The sequence below is a fragment of the Aplysia californica genome, unplaced genomic scaffold (genome assembly GCF_000002075.1).
Source record: "Aplysia californica isolate F4 #8 unplaced genomic scaffold, AplCal3.0 scaffold00414, whole genome shotgun sequence".
Lineage (NCBI taxonomy): Eukaryota > Metazoa > Mollusca > Gastropoda > Aplysiida > Aplysiidae > Aplysia > Aplysia californica.
In genome coordinates, this window is record NW_004797684.1 from 585 (window position 1) to 23,774 (window position 23,190).

Here is a 23,190-nt window from a genome sequence, read left to right on the forward strand (position 1 = left end):
ACCTGCCTGTTTCCCGGCTTTATCAAAGCCCATAGTGGGTGGTTGGCGGGTGCTCGCTCTGATGAGGTGTACGCTGCGCCTTATTTTCTGTCAAACATCTATTGTCCCTATCTCTATTTTTTCTTTGCTTCTTTTTTTGTAACACATCTTATCTTCGACACTTAAAATATATTAATGACTTTATTGTGCTGCAAGTGCCGTAGTAAAACTCTTACTTTAACTAAACTAAAATAGTAGCCTCTGCATTTTCCCCTGTCAGTTGTTAGGTCCAGGACTCTGCCAAAATATTCAAGCCAGGGATATCCCCATTCTTTGTTAATTTTTAAAAATCTCTTGCAGTCCTCGTCAGCAGTTGCCGAGACCCAAATTCTAAGCATACTCTACCAAAACGCTAACGGCATGGGTATCCCTGATCCCCCTTGTACAAAAATAATCTTCTCTTCTGCAGATCGTTACCTTAGAATTACAAAGTTCTTTCAGACATTTTTGTCCGCTTTTTGTAATGCCATGATTATGAGGCTAGAAACCAGTGTTCTGTCGGCTCTATGAAAATCGTAAGATTGTTCGGAGGCATTAGCAAGATACAGTATTCAAAGAACTGCATTTGAAAAAAAACCTTGATATGTTGTGAGACTCGATCAAAACATTTTTAAGTCAAATTTTTCAAAACTTGGTACAGCGCAGATAGAACTTCACAATTCTAGATCTAGATAGCGAGTTGTTAAATTCTTAATCTTAAGTTTAAACATACTCTACCTAAATACAATGTATTCACGGCACGGGCATCCCTCTTACTTGTTGTACAAACGTAGTAAGATACAAACATAATCTTCTCTTCTGCAGTCCCTTCTTCATTGTGACGACCAGAAGACCGAGACATCACCATGGGCAACATTTTCCGCACAGCCTCTGTCTGGCTCAAGGTGGCCATCATCTGTATGGGCCTGGGCCTTCTGCTGTTCGTGATTGGCTTCGCCACTGTCGCCTGGAAGGTAGACCGATACCCGGGTAAAACAGAGGTGGGCCTGTGGCAAACTTACTACTGCTCTGGCAGGGGTTGCGGCTCTTACAAATACGCCGTTGTCACTGGTAAGAACAGATTTGGTTAAAAATGGAAAACAAAATTAAATCAAACAAGCCCCCTCCCCCAAACCCCCCCCCCCAAAAAAAAAATTATTATTTGTTGAGACCAAGGGAAATTTGGGCAAGACATATTATTTGTCATGTATGATATGCCATTGTTAACTAAATTTCCAGGTAGGATTTTTTAAAAAAGTAGTGGAATTTTATTTATTCCAGTTTAATTAATAATTTCCACTAACTATACATGTGTCCCAGCATGAATTACATAAACACACGATTGCTGCTTGGGGCTTGGGTTTGTTGGGTCAGGCAGCCTTTATACAGGGGGAGGGGAGGGGGGAATACAAAAGACGAGTACAATTTAATGTAAGCCATATACAATGAGTATCACAGCATTGTTATTATACTTAATTCATTAAAGTTTCAAAGCTTTTTAAAGTACATAAATTAATTAATTACCTGAAAATATGATCAATGACACTGGGAAATACATCTGTAAAAGGACAACTAATAAGCTAATGTGCTAATAGTTTTAATAAATTAAGGATTATTACAATGAAGCGATACTGTATACCAACGTTTAAACCTCCCTCTATATAAGCCTATATAGGGCCTACATGCATCATGGCTTGCTAAAAGTCAAAGTCACTTGGTACGGTGACCAACCACGTGTAAAGAGTCGAGATACATAGTAAGATTCATCATTGCACTTAAACAGCTTCCAACATAATGAGAAGATGGAATAAAAGATGGTTATCGTTTGTTTTTGGTACCACTCCAGCTCAATTTGATCACATAGGCCTAGAGAAATAGGTTATTTTGAAGGTGGGACACCTCATTTAATCTTATAAACAGGCTAGGTCTTCTCGAAGATGGGGCATCTAATTTAATCTTATAAATAGGCCATTTCAAAGTTGGGACGCTTTATTTAATCTTATAAAAAGGTCATTTCCAAGGTGGGACTCCTAATTAAATCTTATTAATTATAAAAGGTAGTTTTGAAGGCCAGACATGTAATTTAATATTTAGTCCCATAAATAGATTATTTTGAAAGTGGGACACTTAATTTAATCTTATAAATTTAATAGCAATTTTGAAGGTTGAACACCTAATATAATCTTATAAATAGGTTGTTTTGAAGACGGGACACCAAATTTAATATTTTATATAAATAGATTTTTTAAAAAGTGGGGCATCTTATAAATAGGTTGTTTTGAAGGTGGGATGCTTATCACAGAATTACTATAAAAATGTTTTTCTTTATTAAAGTGACATAATCCTAAAGGACCATCTGTCTAAGATGACACATCAATGGGTGATTGCCTTGGAAAGGTTATTTATACCTGTATTTGCCATCTCCCCTGATATTTATCCCCAGACTTTCACAGAGCTGTCCAAGCCATGGAGTGCATTGGCCTCATTGGTTTCTTCCTGGCCATCCTTGTCTTGTTGCTCTATCTGTGCATGGACTCCTGCAGACGCCGCGACTTCCTCCAGGCAGCCACAGTTTTTACTTTTGTCGGCGGTTAGTGTTTGGTTTTGGATATATATATGATAATATTGTGTTTTGGCGTAATTTGTTCTTATTTTATGGCCACTTTGACATTGTGACATTTTTCTATTTTGTGATCGATTAGTGTTTAATTTTGGACTCATGATATTTTAGTGATGTACAGTTGAACCTGCCATGACAGCCACCTGTACAGATGGCCACTTCCCATTCCCCCCTTGCGTTTTTTCTATATAATTCCACTGTGTGTAAAACTGTGATCTGTCCAAAGCGGCTGCGGCCACCATATTTTATCACACAACACCTATTACATCAAACAATAACACCTGCCTTAGACGGCCACCTCTGTCATCGCTCGATGTTTTGTCATAATATGATGAATCATAAATTATGTACTGGCCCCTGATGTTGTTGAAGAACCATCAAAATCCAATCATCTATGGTCATTGTTAGGTAGTCCCTCCTACTGATCATGTTGCTTAGGCCCTTCCCACTGTTGACCAATAGGTAACAATAAATTTTCATCTGCTGGTGAAGTAAGAATGTGTCCCCTCATAACCCATAAGCCCCGCTCAGAACTGATAGGCCTACACAAATTAGATGTGAGTTGAGTGGTCACTGTTTACCCAGTCTGCAACACAGTAACAAAGGACGTCAACATGAATTTGCGAAGGAAGCATCGCTAGTTCTCCGAATGGTGACAACCCATGTGTTTGTTTTACCATGGCACTCGGTCTTCCTCGTCTGACACATTTCTTGTTTTATCGTCACCCTTGCACAAAATCAGCAACAAACTGAAAAGCAAAAAACCCAAACCAACAGAAACAACAACAACAACAATAAACAGCAACAGTGCGGCTACCTTCAGTTGGGACCTCAGAAGGGAAATGGTTTCTTTTCTTCATTTTGATCAATCCTTTTTGTTCAATCCAGCCTAAGACAGTCACCTATCTTATTATACGGCCACTTTTCTCCTTGACAATGAGTGGCCGTCCTATACAGGTTCGACTGTACTTGTTTTGTGGCATCTTTGACAAGTCTTTGCTTTAGCCAGTGTTTAGTGTTTGATTTTTGGAAACATTATTTTGGTGTAAACTGTAACTGTTGCACTGTAAAAACCTTGGTATTGAATACATTAAAAATCTTGTGTCCGAGGGGAGTACATTATACCAAGGTTTTACTGTACTCATTTTATGGCTGCTTTGGTAAGTCATTATTTTTGTCGGCAGTTAGTGTTTGACTTTGGATAAGATGTTTTGATGCAGTTTGTTTTACTCACTTTGACAGTTGTTACTTTCATTAGTGTTTGATTTTGTTCAATACTGACCTTCGTTCTTCCTCTGTTCCAGTCAGGAGGTGGGCAACCCACTCCTGTCCCATGTTAAAAATAAAATGGAACCTTTACTTTTTTTATCATTGAATAACTTTAAAATGTGGGTTTTATGGCAATATTGTTTAGTATCAGCGTACCCTCTGGACCAGTCAGATGCAAAGTGGTACAAGTATTCCAAAATAGAAAATTATAGTCTGAAATAAAAATAGATTAAAGGATAGGTAGGACTACTTGCTTGATTAAGACAAATCTGTTATTAGTTTACAGAGTTACTGTTCAGTAATCTCCTCAAGTGTACGTATATATGAGAATCAAATAGTAACTGTTTGCGCAAGGATAGAGTTTATAGTACTTGAGCTTCTTTAATAATGCTCTTATGACAGATAGCGCCATTCGTACATTAGGTCTCTTTGGATTCATGTGTGTCACCTCTCTTTCTTCCAGCATAAATTTAAACATCTCATTTTTTTGCGTCTGGTTAATTTTCTAAGAAACAGCCTGATTATTTTATTTTGTTTCATTTCAGTTGTCTTCTCATGCATTGGCTACACCATGTTTGGAGCATCTGACAGTGATTACAACCTTGGGAGAGGCAGAGAGGTGGGCTGGTCAATGGGCGTGGCTATTGCTGGGACTGTAGCCTATGGTGTGGCTGGACTCATGCTTATCTTGCAACTGATTGGGCGATGAGGAGAAGGAAAGCAGGCAAAGCCCTTTTCCATAGTGAGGCAAGGGAACAACACAGTCAGCAAATCTGGCTTTGCACAAACACTTTACACTTTTTCGCTTTCTTTTATTGAGTACTCTGAAGCAGAATTTGGACACCAAACACATTTTAAAACCTCTTCATGTGGTCTATGCATTGTAATACATGTATTTAAGAGTCATTTCAATACATTTTTGTGCTGATGTATAGTTGAGATACTAAAAATTTTATAGGTGAAAACTTGCTAATTTTAGATCAGCATTTTCATGGGATGATGAGTGGCAGAACTTGTGAGGTGACATTAAATTTATTCATTCAAATTACTGGTTTTAGTTTCTTCTTCTCACATAAAATTGTGTATTTCCCATAACAGACAGTAACTTTCCTGCCCACTAAGTTCTACTTGTGAATTTTTAAAATGAACTGTAAAAACAGTGCATGGAGGGTTGCAGTTGAAGTATGCTTCTGAGGGTGGAGGGAAGAAGTTGTGCTGGAAATGAAATGATTTGTAAGGAATAGAAGGAATAATGAGTGAGGCAGCATAATTGGAAGCTTTTAGAATGCTTAATGTGTGAACTTTATCGCGTGAACTTTTCATTTATAGCTAAGTACAAATTCATGAAGATGGACTCATAGAACTGACAAAAAGCCATCTTTTACTCAGAGAGCTAAGAATATTTTGCCACCAACATAAAAAAACGAATTAAGACTGCAGTAAAAGTTAAAAAAATAGTCACAAAAACAGGATTTTGAACTCTTTGATGGTCTGCACAGTTTGACATATACTGTCAGGTTGTAAAATTCTAAGTAATTGGCTGCACTACAAGCAGTCCTAGCTGAAGTTGCCAAAATCGTGGTATTAAGAAACAAGTAGGCGACTTGAAACACTAAGTCTCGATCCTAATACTTAAAATAAACTTTTTGAAATATCGTTCTTGAAAATAGCGTGTTAGATTGATAAATACAGTAAAATTTAATAGCATGATAACTGTCACTTATGTGTTGTTGTTTGTGTGTACTGTTTGTTTTGCATGATAACATAACTTCTTTATTTTTTGTCTTTTCTGCATTGTAGGAGTATAAAACTGTACTTTGTTAATCTCATTCTATTGTCTGGTTCATTGCTTTATACTTCAGAGAAAACAACTGAAATTTTCCTCAGATTATAATTCCAAACTTATGATGTATAAAAATTCAGCCTTTTACCTTCATTGGAAAAAGGAAAGACCACTACTCTGAAGTCCAGTAAAAAGGCCACCATTAGTTTCCTGGCAAATTTACAACTTTTTATCATTGGAAAGTTTTTACTTATATTTGTGCATGCTTTGTTTGATGTCTGCTATTCAAAAGCACTTTCTGAAATGCTTGCACTGGGATCTGGCTAGTATATTTGTGAGGCAGCGTGGTGAAATTAGGTGCTAGTCAAAATAATGAAATTGAAGAAACCAGCATTTTCCAGCTCTTCTGGCACTTTTTATTGAATTTTTGTTTTTTGGCTCAGCATCTTTTATTTTTAATTTAAAAACAGATCTGTACTGAAAAATGTTGATGAAAGACACACAAAATGTAATTTTGTAGTTTCCAAGGACTCTCAAGCTTTGGAAGTCACCTAACTTTGGCAGCCATTTTCTCGCTAATTTTACCTCTGAAACCCGGCGACCCCCACCTTCTTTGATCTATTAAGGATAGATGAGTATTTTTTTCATCAGAAGGAAGACAAATGAACAGGCTTTAAGATTACACTTACACCAATAACTCCATGTACCCAAAACTTGATAGAGCGTCTGATTCCACCTCGTCGTGTCACATTTGTGACGTTGATATATATGTCTATCTCATGGAACAAATGTTGTTGATAGCCTTAACAGCCTTCTTTGTTGAGCTCGGGTGCTCTTGGCATTGTTTTATGTAGATTTTTCTCTTAAGCTGTTGAAATATTTATACATATACCTCTTATTGTTCCTGCTCGCCATTGGGAATCTGGAATATATACTGTATACTTATTTTTATGAATTTATTTTGCTGTATATTAAACTATTTTGTATATTTATACGGCAAGACCATTATTTCATCTTTCTCTAGATTGTTTCTGCTATTGAAAATGATAAGTTGCAAGGATGCTTCCTTTTCTTTGAACTGAAAAAAAAGTAAGGTGTGCTATTCGTTGTTGTTTCTTTTTTTTTATCCCTGCTAAAACTTAAAAAACATGTATGGCCATATACAACATACAATGTTTGATTGATATCTGCTCACATTTATGCTTAGTCACAGCGAATTCCGAACCTAGCTTTAATTTATAAACTATTTTTTTGTTTAATTTGAAATGAACAGTTCTAAAAATATATACATGGATTTTAGGGGAAAATAAAGACCAAAGAATCAGCTTCTGCTTAAGGAATTCTTTTTTATTTTTATGGATAAAAAAGAAAAATACAAAGATTTAAATTTTACGGGATTACCTTTTCAAACCATTGTAAAGCTAAGTGAAGATTTGCAGAATGCCAGTAATCACAATATTTGAGGTTATCTTTGAGAAGTGTGTACCCTATGTCATCTCTAGATAGTTTCAAAAAGCAGAAAAAGGGAAATTGCTGAAAGGTGACATTAACTGGGAAGCTTCTAAGTATATTGAAATTAACTGCTAACAAGTTAGTCTCATTTTATGCGAAAGATTTTCAGTGCATCAGCTGTTCAAAATGCTTTTCAAATTTGAAGTAAAAATTTCAATGCCTAGAGAATAAATATTATTCACGGTAATTATTTATATTTTCCATGGCCTTACTACAAATTCTGGCAATACCTTTGTAACTTAAAGATTTATACTTTTATCTGAACTTTACTTTCTTCTAAATTCCAAACACCCTTCTTAAAAAACATGCCGTTGAACTTATGACAAATGTTTCTATCCTTTCTAAAGGGTTCTTAGTCGTTGTGCCATAGATCTCGAAGTGCTGAGAAGATAGGAGCAGTGAGATTTCAATTTCTGATGAGTTATCCTGCTGTCAATGTTGTGCTATTTATACATGTTCCCACACAAATAAAGGGGACTGTCATTTCATACAAGCTCAAGTCACACCTTTCTATTTATATAATTTACCATCTCAACCACACATACTTCCAGCCGAACCCTTGTCAAACTTTTGAAAACTTGCAGCTCTTTTGCAGTGTGCTCAGATGGGTTTTGCTTTCCACATGTCTGATGTTCCCTTTTTCGCTGATGGCAGAGCTTATAATTTGTTTTATTTCCACTGTTTACAGTGATATTCGTTTCTTTATAAGGTACTCACCATTACTATTTAAAGAAGAAATTTACATTTTGTTTGCAATATCAGCTAAAACATTTGTCATATATGTCATATAATCCTTTTTTGATTAAATAAAGTACAAGAAAAAGATGGAAATGGCTTGAACTTTGTCAAATCATATTTTGTATGATGTAATTGTATCATATTGTAGTCCTGTCTTTGAAAGTTCATTTCCAAAGAAAAGCAAAAGGTGAGGTTCCATATAATATACATCTTACTTCTTCCCAAACAGTACCTGGATGTGCAGGTGAGATAACCCTTCGACTACAAATGTGGATAGGGTGTTTTAACCACTGGACTAGAATGCCCCCTTTGCCCATAAAGCAGGAAAAAATACTACATGACATTTAGGCCTACCTTTAAAAACATAGAAAAAAGTGATTGAACTGTTCAAGTCAAAGATGAAAAAGTGTTTAAAATGTTTATTTGACTGTGATCAAATAAAGAAATCTCATTTTTCAGAGGAGGAGGAGAAGTAGGAGGAGGAAGACAATATAGAAACAGATGATGATGAAATGAATAAGTGTCTATATAAATTCGATACCAAGATGCCTTTTTATGCCACATTCAACGGGCAGATAAGATTTCTGAATTATTGTCTATCTCTAGAGATCAAAGTGGCATGCAATAAAAACTTTTCAAGCAGCCAAGATCCAAAGATGACCTCAAGGGGACTTAAATCCATGTCGCCCAATATTTCATAGTCAAGTTTGTCTCCAAGAGAATGAAAAATATACCCTCAAGCATTTTGAAACAATTCCCCAAAAGTTACTGCTCCATGCTCCAAGCTCTATAATTGTAGTTTGTTGTAATATTTTAAGTTCTCATTGGCACAATTTAAATCACTGAGGAGGCACTTCAACTCAACTCTGCCTGTCAGGGCCAACATAGGCTGAGAGGAATACAACGTCCCAGTAGACAGATGAAGATACTCGATTAAAACAGCTGCCCACACTGGAATTAAACTCATGTTTTCTCCATGAGTCGGCAAACAGCCTAATCGCTACACCTAGCACCTAGATGGCATTGCCAGTGCTCAAGGCACTGTCATACACACAAACAACCACCACACATGAAGAAAAGAATAAAACTAATTGATCGAGAAGCCAAACTAGAATCCATTTTATTTCATCATTGTCACTTTAACTTTTAACCCAACAATGAATAGTTATTCCTCCAAAAAGATGATTTCTCATCTAAATGCTGTGGCTGGTCACATTATTAAGTGCTGTTAAAACTTTTCAGGACAGAAACACTGTAGAAAATATCAACATCTTTTTATTTGATTTAGTAATTCAGTATCTAATCTCACATCATCTTCGTCATAACACAATTGCAGACGCTATTTTTTGGCTGTTTTGAGAAAACTTTAAAAAATAGCGCTTGGCTTGTATTATTATCGACACATGACTTGAGCAAAAGTGAAAATGTCTCAACAATTGGATTTATTGATTTATCGTATAGTATTCCACACGGAACAAAACTCTGCTATTATATTGAAGACAAGAAACAAATAACACACAATTTTTACAATGCCATTGTAATATTTATAGAAACAGTACACAATGAATTCAAACGCTTTATTCAAATTATAAGAGGAATTTGGCAAGGCACATAGAAAACATTCAGGTCCAGATTCAATCAACACACCATGACATGAAGTAAATGACTCGACATCATGGTAAAAGTAATGTATAGCCCCCACACCATTTCACACTACTAAAACTAGCGCATACTATCCAATATCATTATCACGGTCTCGTTGAGCAGTGAGGCTGCAGCTATACCATACAGTATGATACTTCAAACAGTGGGCATCAAATAGGCTAAATGGGGAGGGGGCGGGGGGAAAAGATCCAGCCCCATGCGTATATATTTTCAGTGTGCAATGATGTTGTTCCCAGGATCAAGTAATCAAGTAATCAGCAGCGCTTGTACCTCCCACCGTCCCAACAGCGTATATTCTCGGGGTACCGAATTTGTGCATTTTTCGAAATTAGTGAACCTAATTAATCTTTGGTCCCTTAAACTTTAATATTCATAATATTTGTTCATTTACCTTTCAACATTGTAGGCTATCATCTAAACCCAATTATAAAGATACTGTATCACTTTTTAGAATGCATGCCTCTTTTTCTGTAACACTGTGGCTGGAAGGGTTAATTTTACCTATATATATATATATATATATATATATATATTATACATATCATTCTTTCAATTTATGCAAGTGTACCATCAGAATAGCTCAGAAAGAACAGCCAAGGCCATTTGACTATGCATAGTTTATAGGGATCCTTCAACATGTTTGTTGTTTTTCTCCATTTTTGTTTAATCATTTAAAATCTCATTTAAGGTGATTTTGAAGACCATGCTTGGGTTCTAAGATGAGGCTTTTCGTCTGGGCAGCAGGTTGAGAAAATACTCCAAGAGAAAAAATGATTCTTACATCCACATCCCTTACGTTTGTGTGTGTGTAAAAGCATCTGTCCTCAGTCTTCATTTTCTTTAGGTGCTGGCTCTGAAACAGACATTGGCAATCATGGTTTTCATATTTGAGACAAGAGTGTCAGAAATTTCTGAACACAATAATTACTTATACTAAGCTGTGAACCCCTAGACTATGGAAAATTTTTTTAATAGCAAGCAGACCTGATCCGATCTGAGAAGGGGTTTAGACTGGCAAATCTTACCAAAGTCTATGATGAAAAAGGATTTGGATCAGCAAATCTTACCAAAGTCTATGATTGTAAATGTTTCATGCCCTCATCAACACAATTAAGCTTGTGTAGTAGGCAGGTAGGCGGGTGTGGTGGCAGACGGAGCGGTTAGTGCGCTCATCTCAGAAGCGGAAAGTCCAGGTTCGAGCCTCGGTTCAGACACGCCTTTTTTTCGCCCCCTCCTGCCCACCCAGCAGTAATAATGGGTACCTGACTTTGAGTCGGGGAAGTAAAGGTGGCGTGGAAAGGAACTAGCCACCCTACCACAATAGCCGAAGGCCAGGAAGTAGTCTCACTAACAATAAATAACAAGGCAATTCCCAATGTCCGGATCGGATGCGGGAACAACTTTACTTTACTTTAGAAAGCAGGCTGCTTCTCAAGTTTGCCTGCAGCACCAGAGAAGATGGCTATACTCAATAAAAAAGACTTCCTCTCCCTGGAATCGATCTCACGTCCTCAGCAATAAAAAATAGGGAAAAGCCTCATCATTACACCATAAGATACCAGTAACTAAAACTATGATGTTTCGAGAAAATTGTCACATTTTTTCTTTTATATTCATCCTGATCACTACAACACTCACAAATGCATGAACCACAAGCAAAGACAAAAAGAAAGCATACCCCTGGTCAAGAAGACAATGCATAAAAGAAAATGAACTTAGTGAGATAAACACTATGTACACTTGGATCACAGATAAGCCAGAAAAATAATAAATAAATGAAAATGTGTTGTCAACATAACATAGTTTTAATCTGGAAAAATGTGCAACTGCTAAAGATCTGATTTTTATTAGGCTTGGGGGGGGGGCGCTGGCTGTTAGTTTTCTGCTCTCAAACTCTCAGGAATTATAATAGAAGGCACAGTTCATAAACAGTCAGAACAAGGTATATATAATACCTTTTACCAGACAGCAGAAAACTGTCAAAAGGCATCAGACAAAAGTCATCCCCACAATTAAATATTAACTTCAGACCTCACTACCGCAAATAGAAAACTATGAAGTTTACTAAATTTCACAGCCTTATGATCTCAACTTCAGGTGCAAATATAAAAGAGGTGATGTAAATAAAAATCAACAGAGCTGAATGATTTTTAATTGTCACTTCACTTTTCAGAAAATAAATCTGATACAAAGAAACAAAAAAAACCCAAGAAACCAAAAACAATCTGTTATGGTTTCAAGTATTATGAATGTCCCTGTGGTTTTATGCACCCCGCATAATGTTGCAAAATTTGATCATTTTTTGCATAATTTCTGATTATTTTCCTTTATCATTTCTGTTAAAATTAACAGAATCGCATTATATATAATGTCACATTTTTGGGCTCAGTTTGCATAATTTCAGAATTTTCCTTGCATAAAACGACGGGGACAGTTATGATAAGTAGCTTTCAACAGCAGTGCTACATAAACATGGTGAAATGATATAATGAAGACGGCTCTTCGTTCAAGTACGAATCTTGCATAATCTTCATCTTTATCCAACATCGCATATTTTCCTTTAAACATGATAAATGAAAGAGTATAAGAAAAACATGCCATTCCCTTAAAAAAAGAGTCCTCTGTTATTTTCACCCATTATTATTGATTTTGTCATTGATGCAGACAAGACGTTTAGCTCCGTTGCTCAAACAGAGTTTTAGAACGCACCTCCTACTCTTTGTTTACAAGATACAAAAAGTATCATATTAAGCAATTTTAATGGGTTTTTTTAACAGATATCAATAATGGACTTTTTGTTTTGTATCCCCAAAAAGAGGAGTAAAGGACTATCTCAAAAAGAGAAGTAAAGGACTTTGCTTAACCCTATCTGTACGTCATGTTTTATTATCGTATCCATACGAGTGGGGAACTTTGAGCCACCACTTCCAAAGAGGAAATTAGGAAATTTACTTGTTAATCCGATCCATACGCTTTGCATAGCAGTCTATCAAAATGATTTTTTTTTAAATGCTGAAAGTTTCAAAGAGATCTTCGTACTAGAAGTATTCTAGAAGGTGAAGAATGCAACCCCGTGGGTACAAAATGACCCCAGGGTGTACGGACAGAGTTAAAATGATGTCAAGTGGACACAGAAAAGAACCCAGCAATACAGCTATGATAAAAAAAATCATCATGATTTCTCACAGCCTTCCATCAAACATATGTTGAGGGGAAAAATAAAAGGCATCATCACGTCTGCAAATCATTTAATCAGAGTATACTCTAAAGCAATGTCCTGTACATTCAACTTAACGGATGATACAATGCAATACTACCTAGAAGAATAGCTTCTACAACCTATATCAAAACATAAACATCATTATCATGACTTTTCTAGGTGAATGATATAGGTCCACAATTTCTCTAGATCTTGTAGGCAAGTTGGTAGACATAAAATACATTGTCATTGAGTAAAATAGCTTCTACGATGAAAAGGTACAGTGTTTTATTTAGTGATTAGTCCGTTTCTAGATAGAAACTTCTCTCAAAAGTGCTTTAAAGATTATTTTCCTCAGGGGACTGTCAGGATGTTCAACAGATAATGCCAAGATTCAAAAGAATACATGGTTCTTCACTATTGCTTTCTGAGATAGACATGCTCATCATAGAGAATAAAAATAGTTTGAATTTTTTGTGTGTACCACGCCTAAAACATAACATTAGATCAGCGTCCCTTGTAGGATTACTCCAGCCATATGAACCAATTATATTTCTTTCAATACTTATAGGCTATTTAAGAGACAGGAGCTTTTGTTCAACACCTTTAGTACCGCTGGCGACTTTAGTTGCCAACTCTACCAGGCACACTGAACATATTTAAACAATGAACAGAACCACGGTACCGAAGTAAAAACTAAATAAAGTCATTCTATTTGATAGCTGAATGGTTGGTGAAAATCTGTAAATTTTTTAAGTGTGTTTCTTGGGCTGTGAAGGAGTATAATTTGAAAAAATTCTATCATGGCTTCAGCATTCCAGACTGGTGTGGCACTTGAGGGTTTTCACTATATGAACCTTCGATACTGTAAGTGTTAATGTTCACATCTGAAAGAACCGAGCCAAGTGGGAGCAATTCGTGCATTAGCTAAAAAAAAAAGGCAACTTTTTAACCCCACTCTACAATTACAAAATAGCATTACAACACACCATCATTGGTCCCCAAACACAGGGCCCTTAATTTTTTTCTTCACCAACATCAAGTCAAAATGCACCTGACTGCATATCCTACATCCAATACTTTCTATGCAAGTATCATTCATAATAATCTGTAAAATGCCTGCACTTCGTAATTATGCAAGAAAAAGAAAATCTGTCAAAGCTCCAAAAGAAGTCGAGACGTGTAAGCAATTTTTTAAAAATCCGGACATTGAGGCAGGTGATCACCATTGTTGCATCAAAATCTGAAGAGAGAAACAAAAATTCTACTTAAGAGTATCCTTTGGTAAGTGACAATAAATTCGCACACACACACACAGAGAGAGAGAGAGAGAGAGAGAGAGAGAGAGAGAGAGAGAGAGAGAAAGAGAGAGAGAGAGGAGGGAGGGCAGGGAGGGAGGGAGGGAGGGAGGGAGGGAGGGAGGGAGAGAGAGAGAGAGAGAGAGAGAGAGAGAGAGAGAGAGAGAGAGAGAGAGAGAGAGAGAGAGAGAGAGAGAGAGAGAGAGAGAGAGAGAGAGAGAGAGAGGCAGGCAACAACGACAAGTTTTACATTTCCTTTTCCAGACACTTATCACATGTGAAAATCATCTCATTTACAATATTCACAGACAACAAAATACTGTTCAGAGTCAAATCATGCACCTTCTTATATATGAACATGTGACACAAAGCTAAAATAACAATTTCACTGTCACAGATCAGTTCTCTGAACATGGTTGTTTACTGTACACGAGGCTAGTTCCAGTTTTTGCCCTGACAAAAGAGTATACAAAAAAACCTCGTAGTAAGCAAAAAAAAAAGAGAAAAGGTGTTCACTCTCACCAGCCATTACGACAACTAGCGAAACTACTCACAGTCCCCTCCCGTCCTTGAGAAGATTATGAGGTTTTGCTTTTTTTCTGTGAGGTATTAGCTGGTGGTTGTTTCGCCTGTGCTGCATCGATGCGTTTGTGTTCTGAGGCCACAAGAGTTTTCAGTTCATCCTGTTATAATAAAACAAGAAATAATGAGCTGTGTTCTTGAATCTTTTTTTTTTTGTTTTAGTACGAATTTTACGGCACTTGCAACACAATTAGGTCATATCAGTACTGACGATCAGAGGTGCTACAAAAGAGTATCCAACACAGAAAAGAAGGAGAAGAGATAAAGATGATAGTTATTTGATAAAAGAAGGAGCAAACCACATCGGAGCATCTGCCAACCACCAGCCTCGAATCTTAAGGAAGGGGGACATAATCAAATGGTGCAAAAGATGGTTAAATCTTTCCAAAAAATATAGTTTAGCCAATCGAGTTTGGTTGCACACAGAGAAGCACATCGACACAATAATCGTCAGTCAGTGTACAGGGAAAGAAAAGACAGACAGCAACAAACAACAGAGGGGAAGAAAAAAAGGAGCTACACCAAAAATTGTTTTCCGAGGCCATAAGAGCTTTTAGTTTATCCTGTCTAAAGGCGATAACATAGAGAACGCCGAAACTTAAGCGGCTGAAGATCGACGCAGACAGGCGCCAGTAGACGTCTGCTTGACTCCACATACCGGGCGACTAAGGCCTAGACCTAGATATAAGAAAAAAACTACGCCACAACACAGCTGGTATTTATGAAGCTTTTATTTGGGGTTATAAAAAACCTCGAAATTCCTAAAATATTGTTTAAAATGTAATTCTGCTCAGTAACCACCCAATTTGACGACGCTAATTTAAAAATTGTAATTAGTTTTTGTCTACGGTGAAGCACCCGCTCTGAAATGACCATTTAAAATTGTCCCCAGTCCAGATGGGTGACGTCACGCAAACCGCTCAACCCGAGTTTGCGACGGCGAGACGGCATTGAGAGTTCGTGACCTCAGTGCTTTCTTGTCGCATCTCCATTATAAGAACAGAGAAAACAGTTCACAACAAAGAGTGAGCTTAAGAAGAAGTCACATTTTCACTGTTAAAAAATGGAGACACCACAAGAAATCACTGAGATTGCGAGTTGCCCTTCCCAGCCTTTCGGCGTAATAAGAATGGAGTTTGGATTCTGATAAAGCCGACAACGCCGATCCGAGCTTAAAGCCGCCTGCAGTCTGCCAGCTCTATGTGGGGCAAGTAGGAAGTCTTAAGGGAATTGTTATACCTATCGGCGCTTACCGAGTCAGTTTCCGAAATCGGTGTTCTCTATGTTTTCGCCCATACAAAACAAAAAGTTTGTAATTTAATTTCTAAAAGTGCTTGTTAATATAAAATTTCAAGAAACCAGAGCCAGATTTCTAGAAAAAATGGAAGCCTCAAATCTAAACATGTAACTGAAATGAATCAGATGGTCGGACAAGATCACCAAAGACGAAGTGTTAAGGAAAACAAGACAAAGCCCAGTCAGAGACGAAGTGGGAAAAGGGCAATGGTGAAGGATTGGACATACTCTCAGGAAGTCAGGCAGCTGCATAACAAACAAAGTGTTGGATTGAAATCCACAAGGTAAGAAATAATGGGGAGGAGAGGTACAGAGAATGATGTACAGAAAAGTGGGAAAACATGGAATAATATCAAAAGGCAAGCCCAGGATAAGGAAAGGAGAAAGTGTTTGTTCGTGGCCTATACGCTGATCCAGGGTGAGAAAGGCATTGACGACAATGATGATGTGATGATAACAGAAATTACACGCAGAAAGGGCCTGAAATAGTTTCCATGGCTTTCCAAGAACTTAAGACTAGCTTCACCACAGATGGACAGTAAATCCAGAGGCTTCCCCTCTAAAAAATTTGTTCAAAAGGAGTATTGAACCCTTACCACATCATATCAGAATCCCTCATCATGAGGGGTTATTATCTAGAAACTGGTCAGGTGTTTGAGTAAAGAGAAGCACATCAACTCAATAAAGGCCATTTCGTGCTGGGAAAAAAAGTAAGACAGACAGACAGAAAAAAACAGAGGGAAAGTAAAGAAGTCAGACCTACCAGTGGCACCTTCCAACCACCTGCACTAATAAGGTGAGGCTGAGAAAGTTTTGGAAAGCACAAGAGTGCAAGGGATGCCAAGATACATATATCTGCTTCAATATTAACAGATAGGAGAAGAGAAATAGTTTCTTTTTTTTCTTTTACTTACACCCCAGCCCAGGAGATCAGCCAGTTCCTGGCAGCCTGCATCACACGTTGCCTCCTTGAACACATCTCTGCGGGGAAACAGATGAAAACGGAGGATCAGCACCTTACATCCACTACTTCATCGTCAATTACGCTGTGTCTCACAGATTCCTCAAAAGACTAAAAGTACAGTTGAACTTGCGCAACTGCCACCTGCCCAAGACAATCACCTTTTACAAACGACCACCTCCTATTTCCTCCATATATTTTTCTAAACTATAATTATAATGACACCGTTCAAGATATTCACCTGACTAAAACAGCCACTTTGTTCCTTGACAATGGGTGGCCGTCTTGGACAGTTTTGACAGTATTTAAGATTAAAAATCAAATGGTTGCAAAAATAAAAAGACATCAGACAATCCAACAGTAATGAGAACAAACAAAATGAGCTTAAAAAATCAAACCACACTGGACAGAGCACTTTATCAACCTCTGACTACAGTATTTACTGTTCAGGGACGTAATCTCACCTGTAATTATCCTCTGAATCAAACTGGAAGCCACCACCAAACAGCAGCGCAGAAATAGGGTTACACTGAAGACATTGGAAGATGAGAAGCAAAAAACAATAAAACTCAAAAAAATAAATTCTGAAAAATAATATAACAAACAACATAATTACAAATTAAACGTAGAGATTGAGCAATTCTCACTACGTCCATGAAAGCATGCCAGTGAAGAACTGGTTCAAAGCTGACAGATTTCTTCACATAAAGCAAACTCGTCTCTCAGAAAGAACACACAGCTAAACACTGAGTATATTTAATCTTAACTTTAGGTTAAATTCTGAAATATGACACCTGAAGCTAAAAACATGTTCTTTTATTAGAAGAAAAATATATCATGTATAAATATATATCTCCCAGCATGGTGGAATAAAGCGCTCGCTAGGATAATGACATCAAAGAAACCAACATTTTCAGCCTGTTGGGCAATTTTTATTGATTACTTTTTTGGCTCAAAAACCTTTTATGCCCATTTAAAAACAAATTTCTACGTGGATTTTACCTGAAAAAAGGTTGATCAAAGGCACAAAAAATGTAAATTTGCAGTATTAAAGAGCTCTCAAGTTTTGGAAGTCACTAAACTTTGGCAGCTATTTTCTCGATAATTTTACCTGACACCGGGCAACCATGTATTTCTCAAATGAATAAGCTGAACAAACCAAAAATCAAAAGCTTAAACACAAAATCTTCAACTTTTAAATAACTAACTTGGATGTTTCTACAAACTATGAAGATTTAAAAAATTAACGTTAAAACTCCCCCGCAGCATACAATTTCCGAAAATGACTTTCAGTCTTTATGAAAAAAGGCAATGCAATACACATATCAACTGCTCCTTGTAAAACTCCATTTTTCAATATAGCGTAGTATTACACAATGCAGACAATATCTGATGATGATCATTGTCGAATGAATGAAATAGACAAACAAGACACAAAATATTCCATCTCACACTTACACTGGACGACCCTTTCTCCAGGTTAATGTACAGTCGAGGTGTGCTGAATGGAACTCTAAAAAAAAAAAAAGAATAGAGTAAAAACGTTTTAGATGAAAATAATAACAAAAACACAGTGATCAGAACTGTCTTAACAAGAGGGTTATTAATCTTTCTAAAAATCTTGACACAGGATTACTTTTAAAATAATTTTTAAAAAACAACCTCCGAACCTTTCAAAATAATACTTTTTTTCATACAAAGTCCTCTTGTTTATCAACTCATCCATATACTAAGAACTAGCATCTGTGATGCAATTTAGTCAACAACTGAGAGTGAGTGAGTTAACCTGCAGAACCAAGACACCTAGCAAGGAGCCATAATCCTCACTTTGAAAACCCAGCTTACCAATACAACTAATTTCACGTCAAGCAAATCTCACAGCTCTCTACCTATCCACTAATATCAGTTCACCTTAACGGGAGGAGCTACCCTAAAGGACCATTTTCTATGTTTGTTGCCCGAGATCAAATCTAAGTACACATATAAGTTAAACATAGTAAAATCTCTGGATACGCAATTTTATTTTGGCATAGCTACAACGGTTGCTATTGAAACGGCCGCCATCTTGAAAATAAACAATGAATTTAAAATCCCTAACGCTTTCTTATTTACAGACCAAATTTGACCAAATTTGGTGAGAGTATACCTGAACCAAACCCTATCAGAGTAACAGCAAGTTTTTTTTCAATACGTGCAAAAGAAAAAAATTATGAGAATTTTCCCAAAGTATAAAAAAACTTTTTCTAAATTTAGGTTGCATAATCGCTTGCCAAAGGAAAAGTGTTACTTTTTTCGCAAATATCTTTCTGTTACATTGATGGCAGCCTTGCCAACTATGTTTCCTGAAAGTTTCATGTCAAAAGGATGAAAACTAAGGAAGGAGTAGGGAAAAAACTGCTCAAAAATTACATTTTTTGAAAACCTACAATAATTGTGAAAATTCACTATATTAATCCATCCTCATGTTTTTTAAAGGCAAATTACCTGTAGAATAAAGTCTTTCTCAATTGAATCCATGCTATTTTTAGACAAAAACTGGTGGATCTTCAAAAATCACCCAACATAAAATGTGCATAGCCTGACCCAAAATCTGCAAAATCAAGGGTCGCTCCTCCCCTTAACAAAGAGAACTAGCAAAGAGAACAGCAGCTCATACCCAGTCTCCGTTTCGAAGTATAAGAAACATAAAAGTGAAAACATAATCAGCTACTACTGATGAAAAATTCACAACCAGTAATATATTATGTTGAGAGAATGTTCAATAATTTATTACTGATTTCAGTTTTACAGCATTGGAGAATGGACAATGATGATGTTACTGGCATATGCAAAAGCAGCTTGAAGCTCAGAATTATGAATAACCAAAAACTAGACAGTTCAAAATCATATCACTTAGGCTGAGTATAAAAGAAAAAGCTGAGGCATATCTGTAGACTTTGAGTATTCATTAAAATTCTAATATTTGATAATTACATTTTTTTTTTCACTGAACCAGAAAAACAAATGTTGAAACCTCTAAAAGTGAAAAATATTATTATCGGAGCCACATATCATAATAAAACCACACTAAATACATACTACATCCCAGAAATATATGTAGAAAAGTTCTCTGTTTGAATCTCAAAGCACAAAGTAAAACTCACACACATGTTTTTAATGCTATCATAAGACATTTTTTACCAACATCTCATGGTCTCAAAAAGTAAGAACAAATACTGTCAAGGGTCTCATCTCAACATGAAACTAGTTCTTGCCTTTTTGCTTTGAAAGACCGCCAGTCATCATTCTATTCACCAAACATTGTCGGAATCAAATTTTGTTCTTTTTCTTTACAGCGTTTTATGATTTTATATTACTCATTTGTTGATCAAATCCAGTTCTTTAAATGAAGGAATGCAATGTATTCATGTTGCTTTGAAAAAGAAACATTAGATGGTCAAACAAATATAAAATACAGACTGAGCACGTCAGCATTATCTGTCTCTCCACCTGCCAATTTTTCTGTCAATCAATATTTTCCTTTTATTATTAAATAAAACTGGATCATTTAATAGAAGAGACCATAAAATAAACTAACTTATAATGATAATAATAACAACTGCATTAATACAGTGTATATCCATGCTCCATAGCATGCTGTATGTGCTTTGCGATCATGTTTCTGTCCTGCTCTTGCAATAGACTGTTAATATAATTCTGTCTTTTGATTTGTCAGTGGTACTGAATAATAATTCAGCTCTGTACAGCACTAAGCATTCTAGGGATAAGGCACTCCACAAATTCACATCACTATTATTATATTACTATATCTTGTCAAGGTATTTACAAACAGAATAAGTGTTAGATTGCCCATCAACCAAGCAGTTATCTCCACTCTTGTGCTCCATGTGTAAAATAAACATGATCATTTTTACACGCAATAAACTAAGGGTGAGGTCTCTTCAAAAAATCAATCACAAACTTAACAACGTATTGTTAGAGAGCAAAAGTGATTTTTTAAAAAAAAGGACTCCTATTCACACATGTCAACACTGAACATCAAATATTTGTTCCCACGATCAATACTCAACTGATGTAACTTTGTGATTTAGTTGTTCTTAGCATATTTAAAAACAAATTCATGAAGTGCAGACTGTTATTTACAAAGTGAGACAGTGCATAACACCCTCCTTCACAAATCATTTACTTGAGTTTGTGATTTAGAAAGTGGTCACATAAACACAAGAAGCAGTCAATGTTTTAGGCACAGTTGTTACCGGCTGGCAAGACTGGCAAAAGGCTGTACTGCCAGAGATGTACCCATGACTATAAGCAGATCGCACTCATCCAAATCCTGGAGATCAACACAGATTACAAAACGTAGGCTACAGGAAGTGTATGACAATTGCATTTATGCGTTTGTAAGCACAGCCCTGAGGACGAGTAGATAAGGGTGAGTGGTGGAGGTTAAAACTTAAAAAAAAAAAAAGAAGGTGGGGGAGGGGGAGAAGAGGAGGTCCTATCTGCAGAAGTTACATAAAACAATTTTCCCTGTTAGTAGAGGTTCCCTCTATTGTGGAGTGGCGGAAAATAGTACATTCACAGGCTGGGGTTATCCTTATTCACGAAGATGCATAGAATAGATAATCCACAAATTGGTGAAGGTTCCAACAACAAAGTGGTCCACGAAACTCTTGTTCATTCGCAGTCTGGGGTAACCTATAGACAACCAGGGGAAGGTTCAAACAACAAAGAAGACAAAGAAAATCTAGTTGATCACAGGCTGGGGAAATCTATACACATGCAAAGGACGATTCCAACAACGGAAAAGACAGAGAAAAATCTAGTTAGTTCACAGGCTGGGTCACTCTATACGAGGGGCATACCAAAAGTTTTTTTTACCTGACCACAAAGGCCTGGATTTGATAACAACGACCATGAAGGAATCAAAGGTGGAAAACTGAAATTTGGTAATAAACTTAGTCTTTCTTTAAGTAGTTGCCTCCCAGAGTTATACATGTTTGCCATCTGTGTATGACCTTGGAAAGACCTTGAGAATAGAGGACCCTCTCTCAGTCAGAAAACCAGCCCTCAACCGCTTCTTTGACCTCATCATCACTTTTTTTACACCAAAATTTAATCACAGCATAGGATGGGCAATCAGTTCCATATTACGGCATGCATCTCCATAAAAATATCCTGTAGTTGCTTGCCTTGCAAGAACAAATACTTAATTACTGCCTTGCGCTCAATTTTCTCCATTTTTATGTTGAAACTGGTTAACAACATACCCCCATTCACTAATTACAGTGCGCTGGTGGTAAAACCAGTAATTCTGAAATTCCCCAAAATTTACAAGCATTCTAGGAAGATGATTGTTGGCTTTCACACCAAATTTCAGCTTTCTACCTTTATTCCTTAATGGTCAGGTAAAAAACTTTTGGTATGCTCCATATACAACCAGGGGTTGGTTCAAACAATGGATGGGTCATAAGAAAATCAGGTTCAACACATTCTGGGGCCAAAAAAAAGCAACCAAACTACAGAAGAGTTAAATAGAATGGTTCAATCACTGACAGGGCCTGAAGTAAACCCCCCAAGATCCATTCTACAGGTAGATCTACTGTGGTTGAGATAGAAGCTCAGTCCAACCTTCACTCCTACAACCAAACCCTATCCAAAATTCCTTTTGCCATGTGTAGTCTATATTTACAAACCCTGCCAAGTACAAAGGATCAGTTAGTTAGTGTTGAGATAGAGGGTCTGTCTAACCCCTTTACTCTTATCACTGTGATCACCCCCCCCCCCCCCTTTATTCCTTTAAATATATTTAGACCACATTCGAAACCTTTGACTCCCCCCCCCCCTTCCCTCGCATGAAGGGTAGAGGTAACTGGTCAGTTCGCTAGTTTTAACCTTCACTCCTACCACCATCAACCCCATCAAAAGACCTTTTTTCTCTTATGAATATAAACTTAGTCTACATTTCGTCAACACCCCTCCCCCGAATCAAAAGACTCCTATCCTCCTCCCCTATCTGTAACCTTTGACCCTCTTGTAGAGAGGATCTTGTAGAGCTTTTCACAGCCTTCAGGAGGTGAATGACCCACTCCAGCCTGATTACCTGTTGACCAGTGAGGCAAATGGCTGGACTTGTAGTGAGGTACCCATGATCACCAGCAGGTCACATTTATTAAAATCCTGAAACGTGGTTGGGTTAAAAAAAGAAATGAATAATTGAGATTTCATTCAAACCTATCTCTATTGTCC

General features: G+C 36.9%; 2 protein-coding genes across 5 annotated transcripts in view; one reads left to right on the forward strand and one right to left on the reverse strand.

Moving 5' to 3' along the window:
• Positions 1 to 843: 843 nt before the first annotated feature.
• LOC101852108 lies at positions 844 to 5,374 on the forward strand (the record flags this gene model as incomplete). The annotated part of the gene is given in 3 exon segments (XM_005104300.3): positions 844 to 1,089; positions 2,462 to 2,608; positions 4,453 to 5,374. Coding segments are annotated over 3 exon segments (516 nt in total). The 3' UTR covers positions 4,617 to 5,374.
• Positions 5,375 to 12,615: 7,241 nt separating this feature from the next.
• The window catches only part of LOC101852342 (NAD-dependent protein deacetylase sirtuin-2), a 56,148-nt gene continuing 45,573 nt past the window's right edge, over positions 12,616 to 23,190 (reverse strand). For 2 of the 4 annotated variants that reach the window (XM_035971300.1, XM_005104301.3), the window contains exons 13-18: positions 23,045 to 23,121; positions 18,400 to 18,454; positions 17,406 to 17,470; positions 16,895 to 16,961; positions 14,657 to 14,785; positions 12,616 to 14,047 (exon numbers count right to left, since the gene is read on the reverse strand). In XM_035971300.1, the coding sequence (XP_035827193.1) occupies positions 14,681 to 14,785; positions 16,895 to 16,961; positions 17,406 to 17,470; positions 18,400 to 18,454; positions 23,045 to 23,121 (369 nt within the window). In that variant the 3' untranslated portion in view covers positions 12,616 to 14,047; positions 14,657 to 14,680. Of the gene's footprint in view, positions 14,048 to 14,656; positions 14,786 to 16,894; positions 16,962 to 17,405; positions 17,471 to 18,399; positions 18,455 to 21,197; positions 21,275 to 23,044; positions 23,122 to 23,190 lie in introns of those variants that run through there. The other 2 variants (XM_035971301.1, XM_035971302.1) reach the window with 2 other exon arrangements.